Source organism: Marmota marmota, unplaced genomic scaffold (assembly GCF_001458135.2).
Source record: "Marmota marmota marmota unplaced genomic scaffold, marMar, whole genome shotgun sequence".
NCBI lineage: Eukaryota > Metazoa > Chordata > Mammalia > Rodentia > Sciuridae > Marmota > Marmota marmota.
Window position 1 is genome coordinate 3,824,262 of NW_025999961.1, and position 23,789 is coordinate 3,848,050.

Here is a 23,789-nt window from a genome sequence, read left to right on the forward strand (position 1 = left end):
TTTTATAGAGTTGCTGGGTTCCAGTACTACAAGGAAATAAATAAATTGCTGTGGAGGATTTGCATGCTCATAGTAAATCAAACAGTGTTCAGTGGTGACGGTAATAATGACAACACAGAAGGATCAAAGCTTTATGCTAGAATATAAGGAAACTATTGAATATGGAAAGCATTCACCAGCACAAATAGAAAAAAGAATAAAGTTGTTTTCCTTCAATGGTTCTATAAAGAATCTGAAGAACTTAAGTCCAGATCCCAGGAGGGTTAACTTTTGTTAGGATTGAGAAGTTGGTTCTATGATTCCAAGGGAAGGGATAATCTAAGTTTTTTTTTTTTTTTTTTAAGCAACCACTGTCTATCGACAGCCTCCCTGAATACAGTACAAAGCAGCACACACAGAACACCCCAACAGAACACACACACGGATCTGAGAAGACACAGTTGAGATGCCAGGAAGGGTGAAAATGACATATGCTGGCTGTTTGCATAACAGCTACAAAACTGAGCAACCATTTGAAGGACAGTAAAAGGATTGTGGTGTAATTCTTTTCATCTTTATCCTCAGTTGCACATCAGGGTTACCTTGGTCTTGCACATGGACAAGTTGCAAATTTCCCTGTGTCTCTTTCCCTGAAAGCACGTTTGTACTTACATATATGGGCTCTTACTGTTTGTCTATGGCTCTAATATAAATGATGGGTGGGGTGTCTTGATATCTTACTTACCAGGTTCAGCTTCATCTTTTGTTTCTGGTACTGTTTCACCTGAAACTAGATCAGTTGAAAGCACATTTTGTGGATCCTTTAAGAAGAAAACAAACACATACACATGGGGAGAGATTTAATTGTTATATTTTCATAATCTTCCTGATTTTATTTCTATAAAAAGGGTTGAGAATATAGTATTTTATCTACAACATTAATGATATTAAAGGGGATTTCAGTTTCATTCCTAAATGATGATTTTTAGAAACAAACAAAATTTGATGATAATTGCCACATTGAGAAACAAACAGTAACCTATGATAAGATCTGTTTTTTGAATTCAATTTTAAGTAAAATATAGCAACTATTTTGAAAATAAACTGGAACCAGAAGGACAAGTAGAATTTATGAAAAACCACCATCTTAAAAAAATAATCCTAGAGGTGTCAGTCATAGTAATTCATAGGAAAGTAAACATGAAAGTGTATATTATCCATTTCCATATTGATTAAAATTGAAGAAGAAATAGCCTCACAATGAAGCAAACTTCTCATAGTTATTTTTAGAATTCTTGTAAAAATGTTATTTATGTTGCAGCCAATACAAATGATCTTGATTGGATTCTTTGCTACTTTATTCAATTGCAAAGACAGTATAAAATAGAGGAAAGAGTACGGGATTTAGAATCCAGAACCCAGTCACAGAATAGGCATTCTCACGTCTTCTGACCCTGAACAAATGAGTTCATGTTTAGGGCCTCTACAGTCTCCTTTACAAAATAAGGATACTGGGCCACATCAATGATTCTCAAAGTGGGATCACATTATTCTCTCTCTACGACTCCCAAGAATGTTGATGCAATAAGGTAAAGAATTGCAATGTGATGAGAATATGATGCAAGCAAATAATGGGAATGTGATACATGTAAAACACATGGAGAACACACTTGACCCTTACCTGAAACTGAGATCTACTAGTCATGAGTTGGCATACTATGGCTGTGGACCAATTAATCCAGCTAACATTTAATATGGTTCTTGGACAACACTGAAACAGCCTAGCACTGTGAAACTAGAAACCACATTAAGTGTCTCTGTCTACCTCATCTCCATAGGGCTCAGGTATCTGCCTTGTGCATTTTCCAGGGCCAGCACTGTCTTCATCTATGTGTTGGGGACTCTATAATGTTGACAACTGCCAGGCACTGAGTGGTAGGACACTAGTCTGGGATTTAGGGACTTTTTGAGTTTCCTTCTGACACTCATATATCACCCTCATTATCCACACAAATCAGTCTCTCCAGCCAGCCAGTGACTCCTTCCTCTGGGGAAAGTACCCAGCTTATAGTCACTGGGTGCCAAGTGAGCCCATCATGGTGATGGTCCACCCAGGGAAACCAGTGTGTATAGGGGGTGGGCAAGAGTTCTCTCCTTCGTTTTATAAATACTCACATAGTATCCTCAATTTTGTCTCTTTTCCCACAAACTTAGACTACTTTCTCTCTGGGAACTTTGCTGAAAAGAGCTCTGGTCTACAAGATCTTTAGAATTCCATTCAGCTTCATAGCTCTAGTGCACTAGGTGCAGAAAAGAAAACTAACATCACACTTGCCTGGTTTTCTATACTGTCTTTCTGTGGTGTGGGTGGAGCCTCTTCTCCATCTTCTTCCTGAATTGGTGGGGCCTCCATGGCTTCTTCATTGTCATAAAATGCTTGGATAGCTTCTTGGACAAGTTTGTCAATAGAAAGTACCTGAATAGGAAAGTCTAAAGTACAAAAGATAATTTTATTAAGAGCTTTTCACTTGGGAAATGGATATTATTGCCCTTGTGATCTAGCTTCACACTGTCTTTAGGCTCCTTAGAATTGTCTTTTTGATTAAACTCCTCTTTTATTGTGGCAAATTCACATAACATAAAATTAAGCATTTTATAGGATACAACTCAGTGGCATTAGACATTCATAAAGTTGCCCAACCATCATAATTATCTTGTTATAGAAAATTTTCATCACCTCAAAAGGAAACCCATACCCATTGGCAACTACTAATTCAGTTTCTGTCTCTATAGATTTTACTATTCTGGATATTTCATGTAAATGGAAGCATACTTTAAGTGACCTTTTGTGTCTAGCCTATTTTACTTAGCATAATGTAAAAATTTATCTATGTTGTAGCATGTTGTCAGTACTTCAATCATCTTCAAGTGAATAACTATGGCCTGGATAATGAATTAACTGATCACACTCTTATAAAACTTGTGATGACAGATTTTCCAATGTATTAGCAGAGCTTCATATATGTTTTCTATAGACATGGATATTTGCAACTACACTCAGTGCAAATGGAACCCAGTAAGAATTGGGGGCGGGGGAAGCATTCTACCTTTCTGTAGAGACTTTAGATTGGCAGATTTCCCACTAAGTGTTTTCCCCAACAAACATCCTTTAATAGCAAATGAAGGTAACTCAGTCTCTTTTGGTGCCACTTGAGGAGGAAGAGATTTTTCTACTAATCTGTGAAGCACATGACCCAATATGCAATTGTTGGAGGGTGGTAAATTATCAACCATTTCTTCTGGTAAAGCCCACTCTCCAACCATATTCTGCAAAAATAACAAATTGTTATGATTTTAAGAGACACAGTCTTAAAAGTGGAATTTAAACATAGAAGAACTTTAAATATTAAAAATAAATCCAAATTGCCTCAAATGAAATCTGATGAATACATTAATTAATTATATTATTTAAAAGTAATAACTCAAAAAAACTCAAAAAAGTAATAACTCAATAATACTGTCACAATAGTATCAAAACAAGCCTCCTACATAAAAGTAAAAAAAAAAGTTAGTGTATGAAAATAGGCATTTTGAGTTGAGACAAATTTTAATCTAGGTTGAGCATTAAGACATATATTGATACTATCCTATCATCAATAAACAGATAAAGGAGAGCATGTAATAGTTTATATGTTATGTTAAGTACTAAGCTTGTTTAAAACAAGAAAGAAAAGAGAATTTTTAAGACCAATGGAGTTTTCTCTAGGTTATTATGTTTGATTCCTACTTTCTTCAGGTTTTTTGCTGAAATGATCAAGCAGGTAGATGGAGATGGGAAAATACCATACAGATTACATTTTCTGACATTCATATAACAAAATTGAAAACTGATTTTACAAAGATAAACAAAGTATAAGTATTTAAAATTAAATACTGGGTACATTTTTTAAAAATAATTCTTCTGTTAAAGAAGAAATTAAAACTATAAAGTACAGGAAAACATCAAAACAGTTTATATAAAATGTGAGATGTGATCAAACTATCCTCAGGAGAAAACACATAGTCCTTAGACAAAAATTCCTCAATTTAAAATAAACAGAAGGAAAATAAATACTCTAAGCATGGAATTATGGAACAAAATGACTTTTAAATAATCAAAAGAAATTAAGAGGAGTTGAGTTTTGTGCATGGTGAGAGATACAGGTTTAGTTTCATTTTGCTGCATATGGATTTCCAATTCTCCCAGCACAATTTGTTAAAAAGGCTGTCTTTTCTCCAATGTATGTTTTTGGCACCTTTGTCTACTATGAAATAACTATATTTATGTGGATTTGTCTCTGTGTCTTCTATTCTGTACCATTGTTCTATATATCTATTTTGGTGTCAATACCATGCTGTTTTTGTTACTATAGCTTTGTAGTATAGTTCAAGGTCCAGTATTATGATAACTCCTGCTTCACTCTTCTTGCTAAAGGATTGCTTTGTCTATTCTAACTCAACTTAGAGTGGATCAAGGACCTAGGAATTAGACCAGAGGCCCTGCGCCTAATGGAGAAAAAAGTAGACCCAAATCTTCATCAGGTAAGATTAGGCTCCAACTTCTTTAGCCAGACTCCTAAAATATAAGAAATAAAATTAAAAAATTAATTAATGGGATGGACTTAAACTAAAAAGATTTTCAGAAAAAGAAACAATCAATGAGGTGAAGAGAGAGCCTACATTTTGGGAGCAAAGTTTTGCCACAGGCACATCAGATAGAGCACTAATCTCCAAGATATATAAAGAACTCAAAAAACTTAACACCAGAAAAACAAACAACCCAATCAATAAAAAATGGACTAAGGAGCTGAACAGACACTTCTCAGAAGAAGATATACATTTGATCAACAAATATATGAAAAAATGTTCAACATCTCTAGCAATTAGAGAAATGCAAATCAAAACCATTCTAAGATTTCATCCCACTTCAGTCAGAATGGCAGCTATTAAGAATACAAGCAACAATAAATGTTGGCGAGGATGTGGGGAAAAAGGCACACTTATACACTGCTGGTAGGACTGCAAATTGGTGCAGTCAATGTGGAAAGCAGTATGGAGATTTCTTGGAAAATTGGGAATGGAACCACCATTTGACCCAGCCATCCCTCTCCCTGGTCTATACCCAAAGGACTCAAGAATAGCACACTACAGGACACAACCACATCAATGTTTATAGCAGCACAATTCACAATAGCTAAACTGTGGAACCAACCTTCAATAGACGAATTTATTAAAAAAATGTGGCCCTTCAATAGATGAATGGATTAAAAAATGTGGCCTTTATACACAATTTATACTCAGCAATAAAAGAGAATAAAATCATGGCATTTGCAGGTAAATGGATTGTGTTGGAGAAGATAGTGCTAAGTGAAGTTAGCCAATCCCAAAAAACCAAATGCCGAATGTTTTCTCTGATATAAGGAGGCTGATTCATCCTTGGGTAGGGAGGGGAAGCATGGGAGAAATAAACAAACTCTAGATAAGGCAGATGGGTGAGAGGGGAAGAGAGGGGCAGAGGGCTAGAAATGATGTGGAATGTGATGGACATTATTATCCAAAGTACATGTGTGAAGACATGAATTGGTATGAGTATACTTTGTATACAACCAGAGATATAAAAAATTGTGGTATATATGTGTAATAAGAATTATATGCATTCTGCTGTCATATGTAAATAAAAAAATTAATTAATAAAAAAGAATAAAAACAACAATAAGTGCTGGTGAGGATATGGAGGGGAAGGCATACTCATACATTGCTGGTGGGACTGCAAATTGGTGCAACCAATCTGGAAAGTTGTATGGAGATTCCTTTGGAACTTGGAATGAAACCACCATTTGACCCAGCTATCCCACTACTTGGTCTATATCCAAAGATATAAAATCAGCATACTATAGTAATGCAGCCACATCAATGTTTATAGCAGTTCAATTCACAATAAACCATGGAAGCAACCTAGATGCCCTTCAATGGATGAACAGATAAAGAAACTGTAGTATATATACACAATGGAATATTACTCAGCTTGCAGGTAAATGGATGGAGTTGGAGAATATCACACTAAGAGAAATATGCCAATCCCAAATATCAAAGGCTGAATGTTCTCTCTGATAAGTGGATGCTGATCCATAATGGTGGGTGGGAAAAATGGAGAAACTGTGGGAAAAGGGGAGTGAGAGGTGGGGAGGGACATGGGGGCAGGAAAGATGGCAGAATGAGATCTATATCATTACCTTAGGTACATGTATGACTGCACATATGGTGCAACACTACATCATAAACAACCAGAGAAATGAAAAGTTGTGCTGCAACTGTGTACAATGAATCAAAATGCATTCTGCTGTCATATATACCTAATTAAAATAAATAAATAAATAATTTTTTAAAAAAGAACAAAATAAACTACATTTTGACCTAAAAAAAGAAAAAAAAACTAAGAAGAAGAGTATAAAATAAAAATGGTAATTAATAAATTACAGAGTAAAACTACTGAGATGCTGTATGGATAAATGTCTAAAACATCCATATGAATCATGGGAATGAACTTGTAACTAATTTGGCAGAAGGTGAAGAATAGCAAGAATCAATGTAATAATATAGGAAAGAAGATAGCAACATATTTTAAGGAGATAAAAGATAAGAAATATTATTTACAAGTATATTGTAAAAAATGTGAACTTATTACTGTAAAATAACAAAGGATAGTCTAAGAATGTTCCAGTTATTAAAATTAAGTTAAATGGCGTCTTTGAAAAGATAAAAGCCTTTAAAGAAATGGAAAAGCTGTTGGAAATCTCTATTTAAACTTGAAGACTGTAATGGCTTACGGAGAATTTTCATTTCTTAATTGAATAAAAATTTAAATGTTTAAAACCTTCTTGAGTAGTAAAGAAGACTTGAGTATAGAAGAAGCTTTCTGGCACATTTGGATAATTGACAAAACAATAAGCCAAAAAGAAAACCCAAGCTAAACTCACCCAGAGATATCTTGCAAAATTCATACATACAAGTCAACACTTATTAATGGACCATAAAGATACTGATTGACATTGCCTGTATATTTGCTATATGTTGAGTACTTCTGTCTTCATGAATTATCTCAAATGATTCTCACATAGCCCTCATGTAAGTATTTTCTTCTTGATTTTGTCAAAGAAAATCCTGAGTATTAAACAGACAGAGTTACTTCAAGGCATACACTGTAACCTAGGCAGTCAGATTATTGAACTGTGCTTATAACCTGTATGCTATATCGTGTTTTCCTCACCATGAGAGAATTACTCCATGAATACAAAAAGGTTAAATATTAGAAACCAATTACTCTCTTCTGTTAATACATTATTATTTTTTTTAAGCATATGATTATTCTTATCAAAAAAGCACCTGAGGAAATTCAAATTTCATTTTTTATTTAAAAAATAAAAATATGATTTAAAAAACAACCCTAATCTCTTAGTAATGTATGAATTAAAGATAACTTTCCTAACATTCTCTGCACCAATATGTAAAGCTGAACTAAAGCGGTTACACATTTTGCCATTAAAGGCAGGAACAACAAAAAGATGCTCAGCATTAACACCATTAGTCACACTCTTCTGGAAAGTTCTAGCCAGTGTAACCATTTAAGAAAAAGAATCCGTAGTTCTGTCCCTAGAGGCATTGGTGGCTGATGCAGAGTGGCAGCTGCAACCTGAACTGCTAGTGTTCCATGGTAGAGATGAGGTCACAGTTTTCTTGTCTGCCCGTGCTGACAAATACATACATTTTTGTGGTACTAGCAATTGAACACAGAGCCTGTGCTTGCTCAGCAGATGCTCTACCTCTGAGCTATATCACCAATTTTTTAAAAAAGATTTTTTTTTTAACTTAGGATCTCACTAAGTTGTGTTCTTGAGATCCTCCTGCCTCAGTCTCACAAGTAGGTGGGATTACAGGTGTGCACTATAATGCCCACCCTATTTAGGCTATTGTTAACAATATTTCTATAATTACAGAACATCATATATAAATAAACACATGTCTATGTTTCGGCTTTTTAAAAGCTCAGCATTCTTTCTCTCTCTCTCTCTCTCTCTCTCTCTCTCTCTCTCTCTCTGTGTGTGTGTGTGTGTGTGTGTGTGTGTGTTTGGTACAAGAGATTAAACACAGGGGCATTTATTCACTGAACCACATTCCCATCCTTCATTTTAAAATTTTAAGACAGGGTCTTGCTAAGTTGCTGAGGCTGGCCTCAAACTTTAAATCCTCCTGCCTCAGCTTCCAGAGTCACTGGTATTACAGGTATGCACCACCATGGTCAACCTCGGTATTTTTTTAATATTCAATATCTGACTGACTAAATAAATAAAATAAATACTTGCACAGAATGTAATTAAATGTGGAAAGTGCTGTGGATGGTTTGTCGCGTTTGGTGCCAGAATTTCTGTCATGATGACACTGGAGATAAGGAAACCTTCTTTGAAGCAAACAAAACAATGAACGTATTAATAACAGGTTTTTCCTTAAAAGTGGTAGAACTTATTCAACTATAATTGCATTGGACTGTCACTGTTACACAAATGACCTTTTAAAAAAAACTATTTTGTTTTAATTGGACTTGACTTTTTCTGTGCAAAATAATTATCTGCATTCACCCAAATTAGTTAAACATTGAGTGAATTTACATAATTTTATTGCATTACAATTGATTACTTCTGCTTTCATTCACTGTTATTGTTTATACTTTTAATTAGACAAATGATAATTATTTTGTAATAGGGTCAGTCAGAAATGGAACAAATAAGAAAACAGAACCCAAGATTCAAATTCCAAGACCACGTTAAAGTGCAGGTTGCCAAGTTATAATGATTCTGAGCCGTGCAGTCATTCAACCCTTTCCAAAAGAAGAAATCTTAAATTAAAATCAGATGATCTGGGTTCCGGTAATGATTGCACTACTTGTGGAATCATTGTCAATTCTTTTATCTTTGGAGCATCATAGAAATAGCATATCTCAGAGGATTATTATAAATATTGAATGAAATAATTCTGTTTAAGTAGCTTATGTGATCACCGACTATAAACACTTAGGAAGCTGGAGGCCACACAGTACTTCTAGTGCCACACAGGAGGGGTATCAGCATGATCATTTCTGCCCAGTGGAAAAAATCACATTTGGTTGCCCCCAGTCAGAAAGGCTTGCTTTTTCAAAAAGAATCATGATTAAGCTCTCTTCTGTCCCTGAATTAGTTCTAGATTGTGGTCAAACACAGTGGAACAGAACATTGACTGTGAAGAGAACAGAATGTTGAGGTTGGGGAAAGAACTGGAGCCCGACCCATGGAGATAAGCAGACACAGGATTTGATATGACACACTGAGCAGAGTCACCTTAAAATACAGCTGATGGTGTTTCTAAGCCAAGACCAAAGATGAAGTGTACAGCCCTACAGCGAATATTCAAAGAGTATGGAACTGGACATGATGAATGAAGAGGCGATCACAACTGGACCAAGACAGATTCAGACCACTGATTACTAATCCAACTACAGTCAGCTGAGGAAACTTTACCACTTGATTTGTAGAAAAGAATGAGAAATTTCTACCAGATTTATATTTTATGTGCTTGTTTTATGTAGATATGATTATATATATATTTAAAACTATATCTTCATTTCTTCAGATATAGTTTTAAACAGACATCTGACTACTAGTTTCAAGACTAATGACTAATGCTGGGAGTGGTCAATAATAGATAATAGCACCTGGTGTGAATTGCTGCTTTAACAAGATGCTCTTTTAGTGTAGATGTGCTATGTGTGTTTGTTCACTTGATTTATGTAAACTGTCAAGTATATATAGGAAAGAGTTGTCTTTATTTTATAGTACCTGCATAAATATCATCAGTATGCATTTTTGAGAAGGTGTAAGTGCAGAACTCAAGATCTGTGTATTTTTGTCTACTTACACCCAGAAATCATAAAATTAGAGCACAGAGTGAAGAGTCTGTTCTTGATTAAAGTCACAATCTGTAAAATAGTACTATTTTTACTTATTTACCCTAAACTTTCCAGAATCTGAATTCTGAATTCTTGGGCCCATAGCGTTCATCATTCTTACCACCTTCCCACATGACTTGGTCCTCCCACTCTGCTATCTGACCTAGATAGTAGACTCACATACCTCCCTCTATCTTGTTGTAGAAACATAATGTATACCTAGACTTACAATTCTGGTTATTTCCAGTCTGTCATACCCTTTTGATTTCCTATGGACAGACGTGTTATTATTTTTGGTCTTATGAACCATCTTGAATATTTGTAAACAGCATCTTCTTGAAAACAAATGTGCTTAAATGTTGGTGCGCACTTCAGGGCAGACCAAAGATCTTCCAAGTGTCCTTTGGATTCCTTCCTTCTTTGTAAAAGTGCCCAGGTGACTGGAAGCTGCTGCTAGCAGAGCTGCACGTTTTTCTCAAGAGATTTTGCGTCTGTCTCTCCATAATAACTACTCACAGGACAAAAGCCATGTCTATGCCATTCTCATTGCCTGCCACTCCTAAACATCCAAGTTGGGAATGAAACTTCTTCATCCATCTTTCCAAAGGAGGAGGCACATGGTTTACTTAGATCAACATAGACACAGATAATCTGGGTCTCAGTAGTTATTCATCTGTCCTTAAAATCTCAAAGTACCACTAGCACCACATTCAATAAGCAAGCCAACATCAAATTATGTCAATGATACCTACTAGTGATAGTCAAATGTGGCCTTTGTAGTGTGATGGTATTAGTTTGCATACACAAGATCCAGTTTTTGTTTCTTTGTTTATTTGTTGCAAATGATAGACCCGACCAACATCTGCATAGATAGATGTGACCCAGGTGCTCCCAGTTTGGCAGGCTCTTGACAACACACAATTCAAATACTGAAATCAAGGACAAGACAAGTTCCTCTTCCCTGAAAAGAGAGAAAGGAGCTCCTAGGGATACAACCCACACTCTTTTTGACAGTTGATAGTTTCCTTGGGTTTTCCTGAAATGAAATCCTTTTGCCTATAGTTGATAAAAAAAAAAATAGACAAAATACCTTGCTACAGTGGCAAAAGTACTTAGGAGAGAAGTTTCTAATAGACTAATCTTAAGAAACTCCACTGGTGGGCGGGGCTAGTGTTGTGTCTCAGTGGTAGAGCACTTGTCTTGCACCTGTGAGGCACTGGGATAGATCCTCTGCACCACATGAAAATAGATAAAGGTACTGTGTCCACCTACAACTAAAAATTTAAAAAGAAAGAAACACCAGTGGCAGTAACCCCACAAAATAAGCCTAGGCTCCCTTTAGAATATAGCCAATGCACTACAACTCTACCATAGCAGGCTGCCTTCATTGTGTGGCTGGCTTCCTTTTGGCACACCGCCCTGCAGAGAGTGAGGAAGAGATGGATCTGTGATACCTGAATTAAATACTTTTTACAGAAGCAGAGTCAGGGGATGATGCAGCCATTACTATTCCTCAAATTCCAAGAGCCATTATATTTATGTTCATGATGATTAACTCTTCATTCAAGACTTCCCGATCAGCTTCCTAGCCAAACTCCTGAACTCCATTTTTTTTCTTTTTTTAGTTTGATCCCACATGAACCCTCCATGAGCTGTCTAGCCCTTCTTAGAGCCCAATTACTACTGAAATGCATCTTTGAAGACACTAGCTTTTAAAATGCTTTTACCAGGACACTCCTTAAGAAATGCATTCTACACTGTGACTTGGTATTTATGTAGAAGTATAGATAAAGCAGGAAAAAAAATCATGAAATACTATTTGGGATGTGCTTTATTTCATGTTGTATTACACTGCATTTCATTTATATGATTTGTTGTGTTTTTGTATTTTAGAAAATAAATACTAATTGTGATCCATGAATTAATTTTATAATTTGGTTTCAACACACTCTTCCAAACATAAATAATAAAGGATATTTTATTGGGGCAGGCACCAGGAACCCTTAGTTATTACTGCATGTCTATAATTACCACATGGGTTCCTTTCTTACATATCTGCAAAATAACAGTAAATCTCTCATTTTATATCACTTGAGTCAGAGTACAGAATAGGTACTTATTTATCAAAGTTTGTTTCTAAAACAGTATATTATTTCTCATAATTGATTATAAATAATTTGAAAATCCAGGTCATTCAGATTTTTCAATTTTATTTGTGTGGTTTTATGTTAGTTACAGTTTGCTTCTTTTATAGTACTTACAAAATGCTTTTTGAAAAATTATTTTTAAATATTTTTTTAATATAAATCCCTGAATTACCAAATAACATATCAATTAAGATTATTAAAATGCAATAAAAGACAGGTTATTAGAAAATAGACCAATTAATTGTTTAATTGTAGCCAAAGGAAAATTATTACTGAATGGGAGACAGGTAATTTGTTAATTCAAGCCTAAATACTTTGAGCAAATATTATCTTAACCAGACACGACACAATTGCCCACTTAAAATATTCTAATTCACTGGAAAATTTTCATATTTTCTCTTGACGGAAGTGACCTAAAACACAGTCCCTGATCTTAGTTTGGTTTATATTCTTGGAATCAATGAACTCATAAGAAGTGCAGACAGGAGAGGATGAGTTCATAGTTCATGGTTCATAGGATGAGATCAGTTTTGAGTTAATGCTTTTAAGTCAGCTGATCTCTCCTCATACTTCACAGATCAGTCCAACCTCATCCCTTCTATGGTGCTTCCATGAGCAGCCATTCTTACCCATACTTAGGTCAAGAAATGTTTATTCTCTCATCCTAATTAAACTGTGAGCACTGGGAATGTAGAGTCTCTATATTAATCAACTTTATATTCCCAATACCTACTTGCTGGCACAAATAGGAAATCAATAAAAACTGATCAATTGATAAAATCAATCAAAATATAGGTTCAATGTATGTAAATTGAGTAAATGAATGATTATATAGATATTAAATTTTTGTAATCTTAAAAAAAAATTTATATTTTAGTTGTAGTTGGACACAATACCTTTATTTTATTTATTTATTTTTACATGGGGCTGAGGATCTAACCTAGGGCTTCACATGTGCTAGGAAAGTGAGCGCTCTACATTTGAGCCACAAATCCAGCACAAAATTTTTGTAATTTTGATTAATGAGTAGCAAGATTTAATTTTTCAAGTAGAGTAAATGGACCCAACTCAATCCCCAGACAAAAACAAGCTCAGTGGCATTCTCACAGATAAAAGAGCCAGAATCCATATCAATGTATGGAATTAGTTAACACAGGAAACATCTCCAGAAATGAACAGATCATGTGACCAAAAAATTCTCCCAAAGAGAGAGAATTGGGAAGAACTTCCTATATTTGTAATTCAGATTTAAAAATTTATGATAATTGCCCAGAATTCTCAGGAAAAGTAGAATGGATGGTTATATATCTTGCCTGACCACGAGTCCCTCACATAAGCTGACAGCCCTATACAGCTTCTTGAACACTGTGTAGGACCTGTTTGATAGCCAAGCTTCAGTGAAAAAGACAGATGCCACAGGCACTGCTTTTGACAAGGAGGCAGAGAGGAGACGGTGATTAGCAGAAGTGCAACTGAATTCTGGATTCCCCCCCAGGAGCTAGTATGCAAGCAAGGGGCAACATGATGGGGTCCAGTTTCAAAAAGGTGTCAGACAATCCTTTAAAAAATGAACTGATCCTAGGGCTGGGGTTGTGGCTCAGTGGTAGAGTATTCGCCTAGCACATGTGAGGCACTGGGTTTGATCCTCAACACAAAACACAAATAAATAAATAAATATTTTTATAAAAAGTTGAACTGATCCTGTTTGGCAGCCTTGTTCAGTCACTTGACTTCAGGTCAGCTCAGAGTATGGATAGCTACCTGGTCACATCTTCCTGCCAGACAGTTTGTCCATCAGATTCTAGAGGAGCCAGGGGGTAAAAGTATTCATTCCTTAGTGACATTGGCAGTGTGGGTGCACCTCCAAAAAAAAAAAAAAGGCCATATCTATTGCCCAGAAAACTAAACATACTCCAAGGCAATGAGGTAAAGGACTTAGTTCTATTTCACCTGCCATCTGGAGCTCCATGCTGAGTTGGAGAGTGTTCTGTTTGGAAAGAGAATTATGGTGATGCCTTTCCTATACATCTATCCCATGGTTGATTCTAGCTCAGGAAATCAAAAATATTGGTCCTGATCCAATAATAGCTACAGTTTGCTTCTGTTCCAACAGTAGCCTTTTTCAATCTGCCATGACCTAAGAGTATGGAAACAGCCATGTTTAATTTCAGCCCATTACAGAAGAAGATCCAGGACAACAGTCTCCATCATTCTTATTTTAGGAGGAAAATTTTAAATGAGCATGGTCAATTACCAGCATGTGATAAAGATCACTGTATAGGCCTATGCTTGAAAGAGCCTGGTATCTTGCTATGCAACCCATTCAGCCTAGCTTGTAACTTTAGAAGTTCAGAAAACTCAGCACTTGTGAGGAGTGCAGGTTTCCTCTTCTAAAGTTTTGAGCTATAATTTACTTATATATCAGGCAGCCAGAACCACTGGGCTGATTATAAGCTTGATTATAAGACTAAGCCACTTTGAGAGATCATTGATCTTGAAAAGATACATTTCATTAAGGTGAAATTCAGAGACAAATCTAATGCAAACAGTGGGTAAGGGCTTCTGTCTAGGACTCTGATTCCACATGTGTTCAAAGTGGGTCACTCAGGAGATCAGTGTAGGAGTGGACCTTATGCAAAGAATCTGGCTTCTGTAGTTGCCAAAGTGGGTAAAGGACAAACCAGAAAATCAATGGTAGAGATCCTAGGAAAACCTTGACCATCCTCTGCCTTGCCTAGTCATAGTTAGGAGGGAGCCTGAAATAGGGTTATTCTTCTTTATTTATGTGATCAAAAGCAAATAAACCCAAGTGGTTGATGCTCATTCTATATAATTTGTAAATCTTTCAGGACCCTGTCTTGGACTCTGTCCTTACCTCCTATTCCATTCCACTTCTTACAGGTGCCAATCCTTTGGCTTTGTAAACCTTTGTAAAAAAAAAAAACCTTTGTAAACTATTTCCCATTTCTGGTCTAATGCTTTGAACTTGATATCTTAATTCAACTATTTCTAGTATGGTTCTCTAATGTGCCTTGCTTATCTCCAGTTCTACTCACTTGAAGCCAAATATCTTTCCCTGATCCAAGCTCTCCTTCTGTTTTCTCTATCCCCCAAACAAGTCTCAGATCTCTACCAAACCTACTCGATCCCTCTGAAATCCTTAGCCCATAACAGTTGGAAAATAGCCTTGTTTCTTGACAACCATTATCTTAGGACAGCTATAGATTCCTTTGGACACTAATAATCTGATACTGTGCTCTATAATTTACTTAGTTATCATGGGTAAGTAGTCCAGCATACTGATCACTCTTCCAAGAGACAATGAGATTTAGTCTAAAATAGCTGATCAGATAGCCTTACCATTACTGAAGAAATTTGAGGAGTTGCAGGAAAAACTCCAAGCAAATAGATGAAATTGTATTCATGAAATGCATAACCATAAAAATAAAACTGGAATAACAATGGGAATATTCCCTTATGCACTAAATTTCTTTCCCAGTTCTTTTCTATTTTGGCGACTGATCGTGATTCTTATTGATTCTCTTGAATATGCTTATATTTTAGCAGGTGCTGAGATCTTAATCCAAAGGAGTGGTACTGTGAGTCATTCAGTACAATGGCAGGCAGAATTTTTACAGTAGAATGGCCTCACAGAACATCTTTTTTCTCCCTACTCAAAAAGTCATGTTTTTCTGTCTATATGAAAATAAAATATAAAACATTGTTTTCTTTCCTCTACTACTTCACAACAAAACTCTACATTTATATTTAAAGTTAATAAATACAGTAGAATCACCTCTATAATCAAAACATAAGGCACTATCAAGGAATTTTAGAAAGTCATGAAACATTTGTAATTTCATTTGAACTAAAGATAGTTTCTATATTTGATTAACACATTTTGACTTTGAGACATTGTATAATTGTCCCAAATTATATGTGAGGTTTTGTGTTCCTCCAAAGTTGCTATGTCCAAGCCTTAACTCCCAATGTGATGGTATTTGGAGCTAGGGGTGATTAGGTATAGATGAGGTAAGGAAGGTGGGACCCCATGATAGGACTAGTTCCTTAGAAGAAGAGAAAGAGAGCAGAACTCCTCTTTCTCTCTCCACTCAGTGAAGACACAGTAAGAAGGGGGTTTTCTGCAAGCCAGGAAGGGAGCACTCATTGGAGAACCAAATTGACAAACCTTGATTTGGACTTCCAAGCCTCCAGAACTGTGAGAAATATATTATTGTTGTTTAAGCCTCCTGATTATGGCATTTTGTTACAGCAATCTGGCCTGAATAATAAAATGCATATCTTTTAAGTGATAAAAATTAATGATCTAGCCATGTGTCCTTAACATTCAACTACTAAACCCTCCCATTGTGCATGGGTCAGTTATCTAGTGATGTCATGTAAGTGGTACCACTTCAGGTTGATATTCTGCCTATCAGGGAATTGATTAAACAGTAAACTAAAAAGGTTGTGTCAGCCACAGGAAATTCAAGAAGCAAGGCAAAAGCTACACTGAAGATGAGAATTTAATGTCAGAAAAGGAGTCTAGAAAGACACTAGATCAATACCCAGAACTGGAATTGAAGAGTAATCACAAGATGATGTCTAGAGGTTTTGGTCAAACAAGTCAGTCTCATCACCCATTTAGTCTCATATTCCTATTCTTCAGTGGAAAAGGCTTGGTGATAATAAATGCTATTGCATGTATAAATGTTGGGGATGGGAATGTATACAGGGCTGTAGTGAGAGGAACATGGCTGTTAAACCACATCATACAAATACTCCTTAATTCTAGTTAGTGGAAAATCATAAGCCATCAACCACCACAAACTCAACTGATCATGAACTTAAACTAATTTTCATTAAAAGAAAAAAAATATCAGGAATTAAAAATCATGACCAAGCACTTGAAATAGCATTGATGATATTCTGGAAACAAACCATCCTTCTTTCAAATTATAGCAATTGTAACTACAACTCGTTTGAGGGCATGCATTGTAGAGCTATGTAGAGATGTAGAAAAATCAGTTTTCAGGAAACCATAACTATGAGCTAACTTTAGTTTATGGACACCAAATTCTAGCAGTTGTCTTTTGGTATCCATGGGATTAGTTCAAGGAACTCCTGTGAATACAAAAATCCATGGATGCTCAGATCCATTATAAAAAATGATCTGGACATTCACTTGTGACCTCTAAACATCCTCTTGTACACATTACATCATTCCCAGATTACTTGTAATATCTAATACCATGTAAATGCTAAAAAATTTTTCCTGGATTATTTAGGGAATAACAAGACAAAAATGTCTGTACATGTTCAGTACACAGGCAATTTTTTAAAAAAAACATTTTTTTTTTTTGTTTTGGATTTGTAATTGGATGAATCTGTAGATGTAAATCCAGGGATATAAGGGCCAGGTGTGTCTCTGAAACTTATTCAGTAGGTAACTGATAAAAAGTAGCTAATAACATGCTGTGGGTGAGGACTAATTTGCCTGTAAGATCAATATAAAATGCTTGCTTTTGGGGGAGTTTGAGGTTCACTGAGAGGAATCACCACATCATTGAGAACTACTGGCTGCCAAGAGGAGCTGTGCTGCTGGTGGTGCTGGAGATGCTCAGCAACCTGGCTGAATCCACAGCCCATGGTCCAATGGGTTTTAAGGGTCCTTGCTTACTCTCTACTAAAAACTCATGTTGATACCTTGTGGAAGTGCAGTGGGTACTTGTTGGTCCATGATGTTCTTTCTACCTCCTGCTTAATCACCAGAGTGTGATGATTTAGAAAATAACGTTAAGACATGAGTCAAATTTTCAGCAGCTGCATATGATGTATACATAGGCAAAAAGTCTTATTTTATGCCCATTTCTGATACAATATTTTAAAATTTTAAGCATGATAGCTTACTCTAACAGAGCATGGCCTCCTAAAACCATGAGCTCAAAACTGTGAGATGTCAGTTCTTTACGGATGGTGTGTCTAGACACCAATAAAGTATTCAGGGAGGTAAACTTTTTGAAGATTAATTTTTAAGTCATGCATTTACTTAAAACAATAAAAATCTGGAATGAATTTTGTAATAGAAAACGTGAACAACTATTTCTATTGGGTAATCCAGGATACACTGCCCTTCTGTCTCTTGTTATAGGCTATTTAAGCCTGATAATATATTTTTTAAGTTAAAAATTTTATTTTTTATTTTTATGTAGGAATATTTATGGCAAGTTCTTAGACAAAATTTATAAAATTGGAAAATGATATAATATCTTACAGTACATCCTAAAATCTGTACATGGTATATTACTTTTATGTGATTAAAAGGAACAGAGTTTGTAAATATTTATCAGAAATTCTAAAGTGTCATTTCTAGAAAAACATAAAAGGCTCTACACAAAAATAAACTGCATTGCCAGACATTCAAAAACTCCTAATATAAGTTTACAATTTCCTGCAAAAGAAACACCAGATGCTTCAGGAAGTGGGTAAGACAAGCATGTTCCTGTGGTAACCATTTCCCAAGCAAGATATGTAGTTAAAAAGACTTTGCTAAGCTGTAGCCCACTAGGTCTCCAAATATATGAGAACAACAAAAATAGATAAGCTGTTGAAGAAATAACAGAGAAAAATTGCCACAATCAGCAAAACCTGTCAAATAATCAGTCATGAAAAGTCTGTAAATAGAGACAAGCCCAGAACTGAACAGACTCATGATGAATTTTGCCATGTATTCGAAAAGGAATTAAAAATAATCCTCCTGTTCCATAAAACAGAAAGGGAAGGAACCCTTTCAAACTTTCTATGTAGCAAGTATTACATTGCTATCAAAACCTAATAAAAAAGAAAACTATAAACTAATATCCTTGATGAACAAAGATGCAAAAATCCTTAATAAAATACTTATAAATCAAATTTAACAGCATTTTTAAAAGCTCATACACAATCAAGCTGTTTCCATTCTAGACATGCATGGATGATTCAACATATGCAAATAAATAAGTACAATACAAAGCATAAATAGAATCAAGGACACAACACGTAGTATCATCTCAACAGATGAAAAATAAGTGATTCATAGGATTCAACATGACTTCATGAAAAAAGTCCTCAATAAATTAGGTATGGAAGGATTGTACCTCAACATAATAAAGGCCATCCTAAACAATATCATACTGAGTGGGGAAAACTGAAAGTACTTCCTCTAAAATCAGGGATGAAATGAAGGTGTCTACTTTCATACTCTTACTCAATATATACTTGAAATTTTAGCCTATGCAATCAGGAAAAAGAAAGAAAGAAAAGGAATACAAACAGGAACAGAAGGAGACAAATTGTCCCTGTTTCAAGAAGATATAATCATGTACTTAGAAGACCTAAAGACTCCACTAAAAGAGGTAGAACTGATAACTTCAGAAAAGTAGTAGAATACAAGGTCAACATCCAAAAATCAGTAACTTTTATATACAGCAGTAATAATCTTGCTGAGAAAAAAAAATCAGGAAAACAATGCCATTCACAATAGTCTCAAAACACAAACGAAAACCTCACTAAACATGGAAATAAACCTAACTAAGGAGGTCAAAAAACTTTACAATTAAAATAATAAAACACCGAAGAAAAAAATTAAAGACACTAGAAGATAAAAAGACCTCCTCTGTTCATGGATTGGGAGAATTAATATTTTTTAAAATGGTCACACTACCAAAATCAACCTACAGATTCAATGCAGTCTCAATCAATATACCAATGTTATTATTCACAAAACTACAAAAATAAAATTCTAAAATATACATGGAATCACAAAAGAACTCAAATAACCAAAGCAATCCTGAGCAAAAAAGCATGACTGGAAGCATCACAATACCTTATTTAAAAATACAGAGCCATTGTTAACATAGTTAAAAACAAAAAAACAAACAAAAAACAAAAACAAAAACAGCATGGTATTGACATAAAAACAAGAACATAGTACAAATAGAACATAGGGCCCAGAAATCAGCCATCTGATCCTCGACAAAGGCTCCCCAAACAGATTTGGACAAGAGACAACCTCTTTAACAAAGGGTTCTGGGAAAACTGAACACCTACACGAAGAAGACTGAAACTAAAATCTTAGTGTGAGACCCCCAAATTTGAAACTAGTAGAGAAAAACACATGGAAAAAACTTCTAGATATAGATACAGGCAACAATTTCCTAAACAGGACTTCTGTTCCTAAAGGCATTAGAAATTAAAAAACTTCTGCCCAGAATGGGAAACAATCAACAGAGTGAAGAGACAACTTAGAGAACGGGAGGAAATCTTTTCTAGCTATCCATCGGACAGGGGATTAATATCCAGAATATGTAAAGAACTCAAGAACACAGCATCATAAGAGCATGTAATCCAGTGAAAAAATGGACAAATTATCTCAATAGACACTTCTCAAAAGAAGTACAAATGGTCAATATATGAAAAATGTTCAACATATTTAGCTATTCTGAAATAAAATCAAAACTACCCCTGTAAGAATGGCTATTATTAAAAAAATAAGAAATCTGTAGGAATAGTAATCCTCACACATAGTTGGTAAATATAAACTAACACTAGCCACCATGGAAAACAATATGAATGTTTTTAAAAAACTGAGGAATGTCTAGCAACCAGGACAGAGGGACTAGAAAACTGTTCCAAGAGGAACAAATGTGCAAAAGAACTAGCTTGATAAAAAAATGAAATTAAACTTACCATGTGACTCAGTTATACCACTTTTGGGTACATGCATAAAGAAGATGAAGTTAATATTCAAAAGAGATCCCTGAATACCTATCATGATTATGGCACTGTCCACAATAACCAAGTTACAGAGTCAGCCTAGATGCCCATTGTTGGATGAATGTATAAATAAGGCAGGATACACACGCACACATGTAATATTTCACTGTGTGAATGAAATCATGTCATTTATAGGAAATGGATGAAACTGGAGGTCATTACGTTAAACAAAATAAGGCAGACACTGAAAGACAAATATTGTAAAAACAAAACAAAACTCATATGTAGAAACTAAAAATAAAAGTAATCTAAAGTAGAAGAGGAAGTAACTATTAGGGAAGGGGAAGGGAACTCCGGGGACTCTGAGAGAAATGGGAGGAAGAGGAGGATGAGAGTATAGAAGGGAGGAGGATATGATTAAAGCACAGCATTTTCATGGATGGGAATGTCACTGTGAAACCCATTTATTTGTACAATTGTCAGTTAATATTTGTTATTAAAAATTGCTTGAAAAAATTGTCAAATAAGTTTGCTCTCGTTTGTCAATTAAAATGACTTTAATTTGCAATGGAAAGAAATACCTTAACCTACTTTGATGTTATCAAAGTATTGCAATGTGTGGCTTTAGACTTTTGTTTGACATAGTATAATATACTCTAAAATCATACAAAATAAAGATCCATATATATTTTGTGAGATTAAAGTAAAACCTAAATAAATAAAAATTATCTTGGTACCTCAAATGTAGATTCACTCAATTTAAATATGGTGCATATTTAGTGTCTGATTATCTCATATTTTTCTATAACATTTTACCAGGAGCTTGTCTTCTCTTAAATTACTTATATTAGTGGTACTTTACTCTTTTCCCTGCTCATTGGCATTACTCATTAAAGCCTCCTGCAACAAATGTCTATTGAGTATTTACTACTTATGAGCAGAGAGTTGGGTCAAACCATCTTTCCTGTGTTGCTCTTTTCATGTTGCTCTTGCTACCCTTATGGAACTGAAGCCAACAATGTTTCTAACAATAAACATTCTCATTCTATATTTCATGACTGTGGATCTACCCAGAACTTCTATTCAAGATTATCATTTTTACATCTTTACTTCCAACAGTGAGGAGGAGAAGGGTGGGGAAAGCAGAATAGTATAAGAAATTAATATGTATTACTAGCCTCCAACATGCAGTGCATTGGCTAAGTGTTCAATAATTATTAAAATTCAAAAAAACAGTATGAGGTAGGTATAGTATTATCCTTATCTAATAAACTGGGACCTGAGTCTCTTAGACCATTCACCTAAGGTTTACAGTTAGTAGTTGGGGGTACCAATAGTAAAACTCTAGCCTGTCTATTCCTTAAGTTGTTATTGTTGTTTTTGACAGATTGTCTAAAAAGCACAGGTGACATTTCCATCTTCTTAAATATTTATCATTTCTTTGTGCTGGGAAACTTCAAATTCCTCATCTAGTTATTTATAAAATATGTAATAAATTGTTCTAAACTATAATCACATAATATATTGTACATATGTATTGAATTATCACACTGTACTCCATGAATATGTGCCACATTAAAAAATAAAATAATTTTACATGAAAAAATATATAATAAGCACAATTGGTATCCAATACTTTTTTCCTAATTTTAGAAAAAATATGTTGTTTGAATCTATGCTATCATTGACCTCTTCCTCTTCCATTTTATCTGCAAAGGCTGCATATCATTGAGATAAATTACAAAAGAAAAAAATCAGTTTTAACGATGTTTTTTGAAGCACATATAGACAGAAACTCATACAAAGAATAATGGTAATGAACAAATTAAGGTATTTTTTAAAGCCTGAAATCTATCTTCCCAGACAATGTATTATGCTTGATTTTTTTCAAACTTCTCTTTTAGTATTACTGAGATCAAGAGCTAATGGATTATGAATAGTTTAGGCATCTAAAAATTAGTTCCATAAACAGAAATTAACACAAAAGAAATACAAATATAAAATGTGTATTTTAATTAGTATAAATGAAATAAAATATCACAAAATTAAAGTTAAGGAAAAAGAATTTATTATATTGCATTCTCTAATGTTTTCATATCAGGATGTACCTTATATTCTTCATAATCATTGTTATCTAGCAAGTCCCTTTTCTCCAATTCTACAAGTTGTCCTGCAGGGTGCCTAGCAGGCAGATGCTTAATAGAGGCTTGCTCATATAAGGGCTTTCCATTGAAAAACAGTTCCTTCCAATCATGCATCAACTTACGTGGAATCAGACTATCACAAAAAATAAAAATAAAAGATTAATCAATGGTCAATGAAATTCACAGTTTACAACTTAGCCTTTTTATTGTACTTACGTAATTAACTCACTTTCATAAGAATTAAATAGAAATAATTACTTGAAGCTAATTTTAAAGGTTACCATATGTGCAATGACAATAAGACAAACATACGTTTTCTGTTACAAATTATATACAAATATGTAAACCATTATTTTGAAGAGGCTTTGAAAAGATTCAGTCTATTCATTTTGCATAGGATGCAGATACTAGAGCATTTAAACCATGTTGTAAGATTGCATATTTATTTAAATTAGAACTGAGAATTATAGAACCTAAGTTTTCTGATTGTGCTCATTATTTTTAGATATATTGCTCTGTTCTGGCAGTCAATAAGAAAGTTTGAAGACAGTGGCTTTAAGTGACATTCATTCATTCAGACCTATTAAGTTCCATACATTTTTGCCAGCCATAAGGGATATTACAGCAAGTGGAATCCCTAGCCTCCAACAGAAAATCCTGGGAAAGAAGGGCAAATGTAATTCCACAAATAAACAGTTTGGGAAGAGAATTACACAACAGGAAATCACAACAGTAGATTTGACTGAATGT

The 23,789-nt window shown here is 34.7% G+C and overlaps 1 protein-coding gene across 1 annotated transcript in view; it reads right to left on the reverse strand.

The window, feature by feature from the left end:
* Spef2 (sperm flagellar 2) overlaps positions 1 to 23,789 on the reverse strand; it is a 165,666-nt gene that overhangs the window by 94,297 nt on the left and 47,580 nt on the right. The window contains 4 exon segments of the mRNA XM_048802898.1: positions 725 to 800; positions 2,315 to 2,469; positions 3,087 to 3,306; positions 23,004 to 23,172. Coding sequence (XP_048658855.1) covers positions 725 to 800; positions 2,315 to 2,469; positions 3,087 to 3,306; positions 23,004 to 23,172 — 620 coding nt within the window.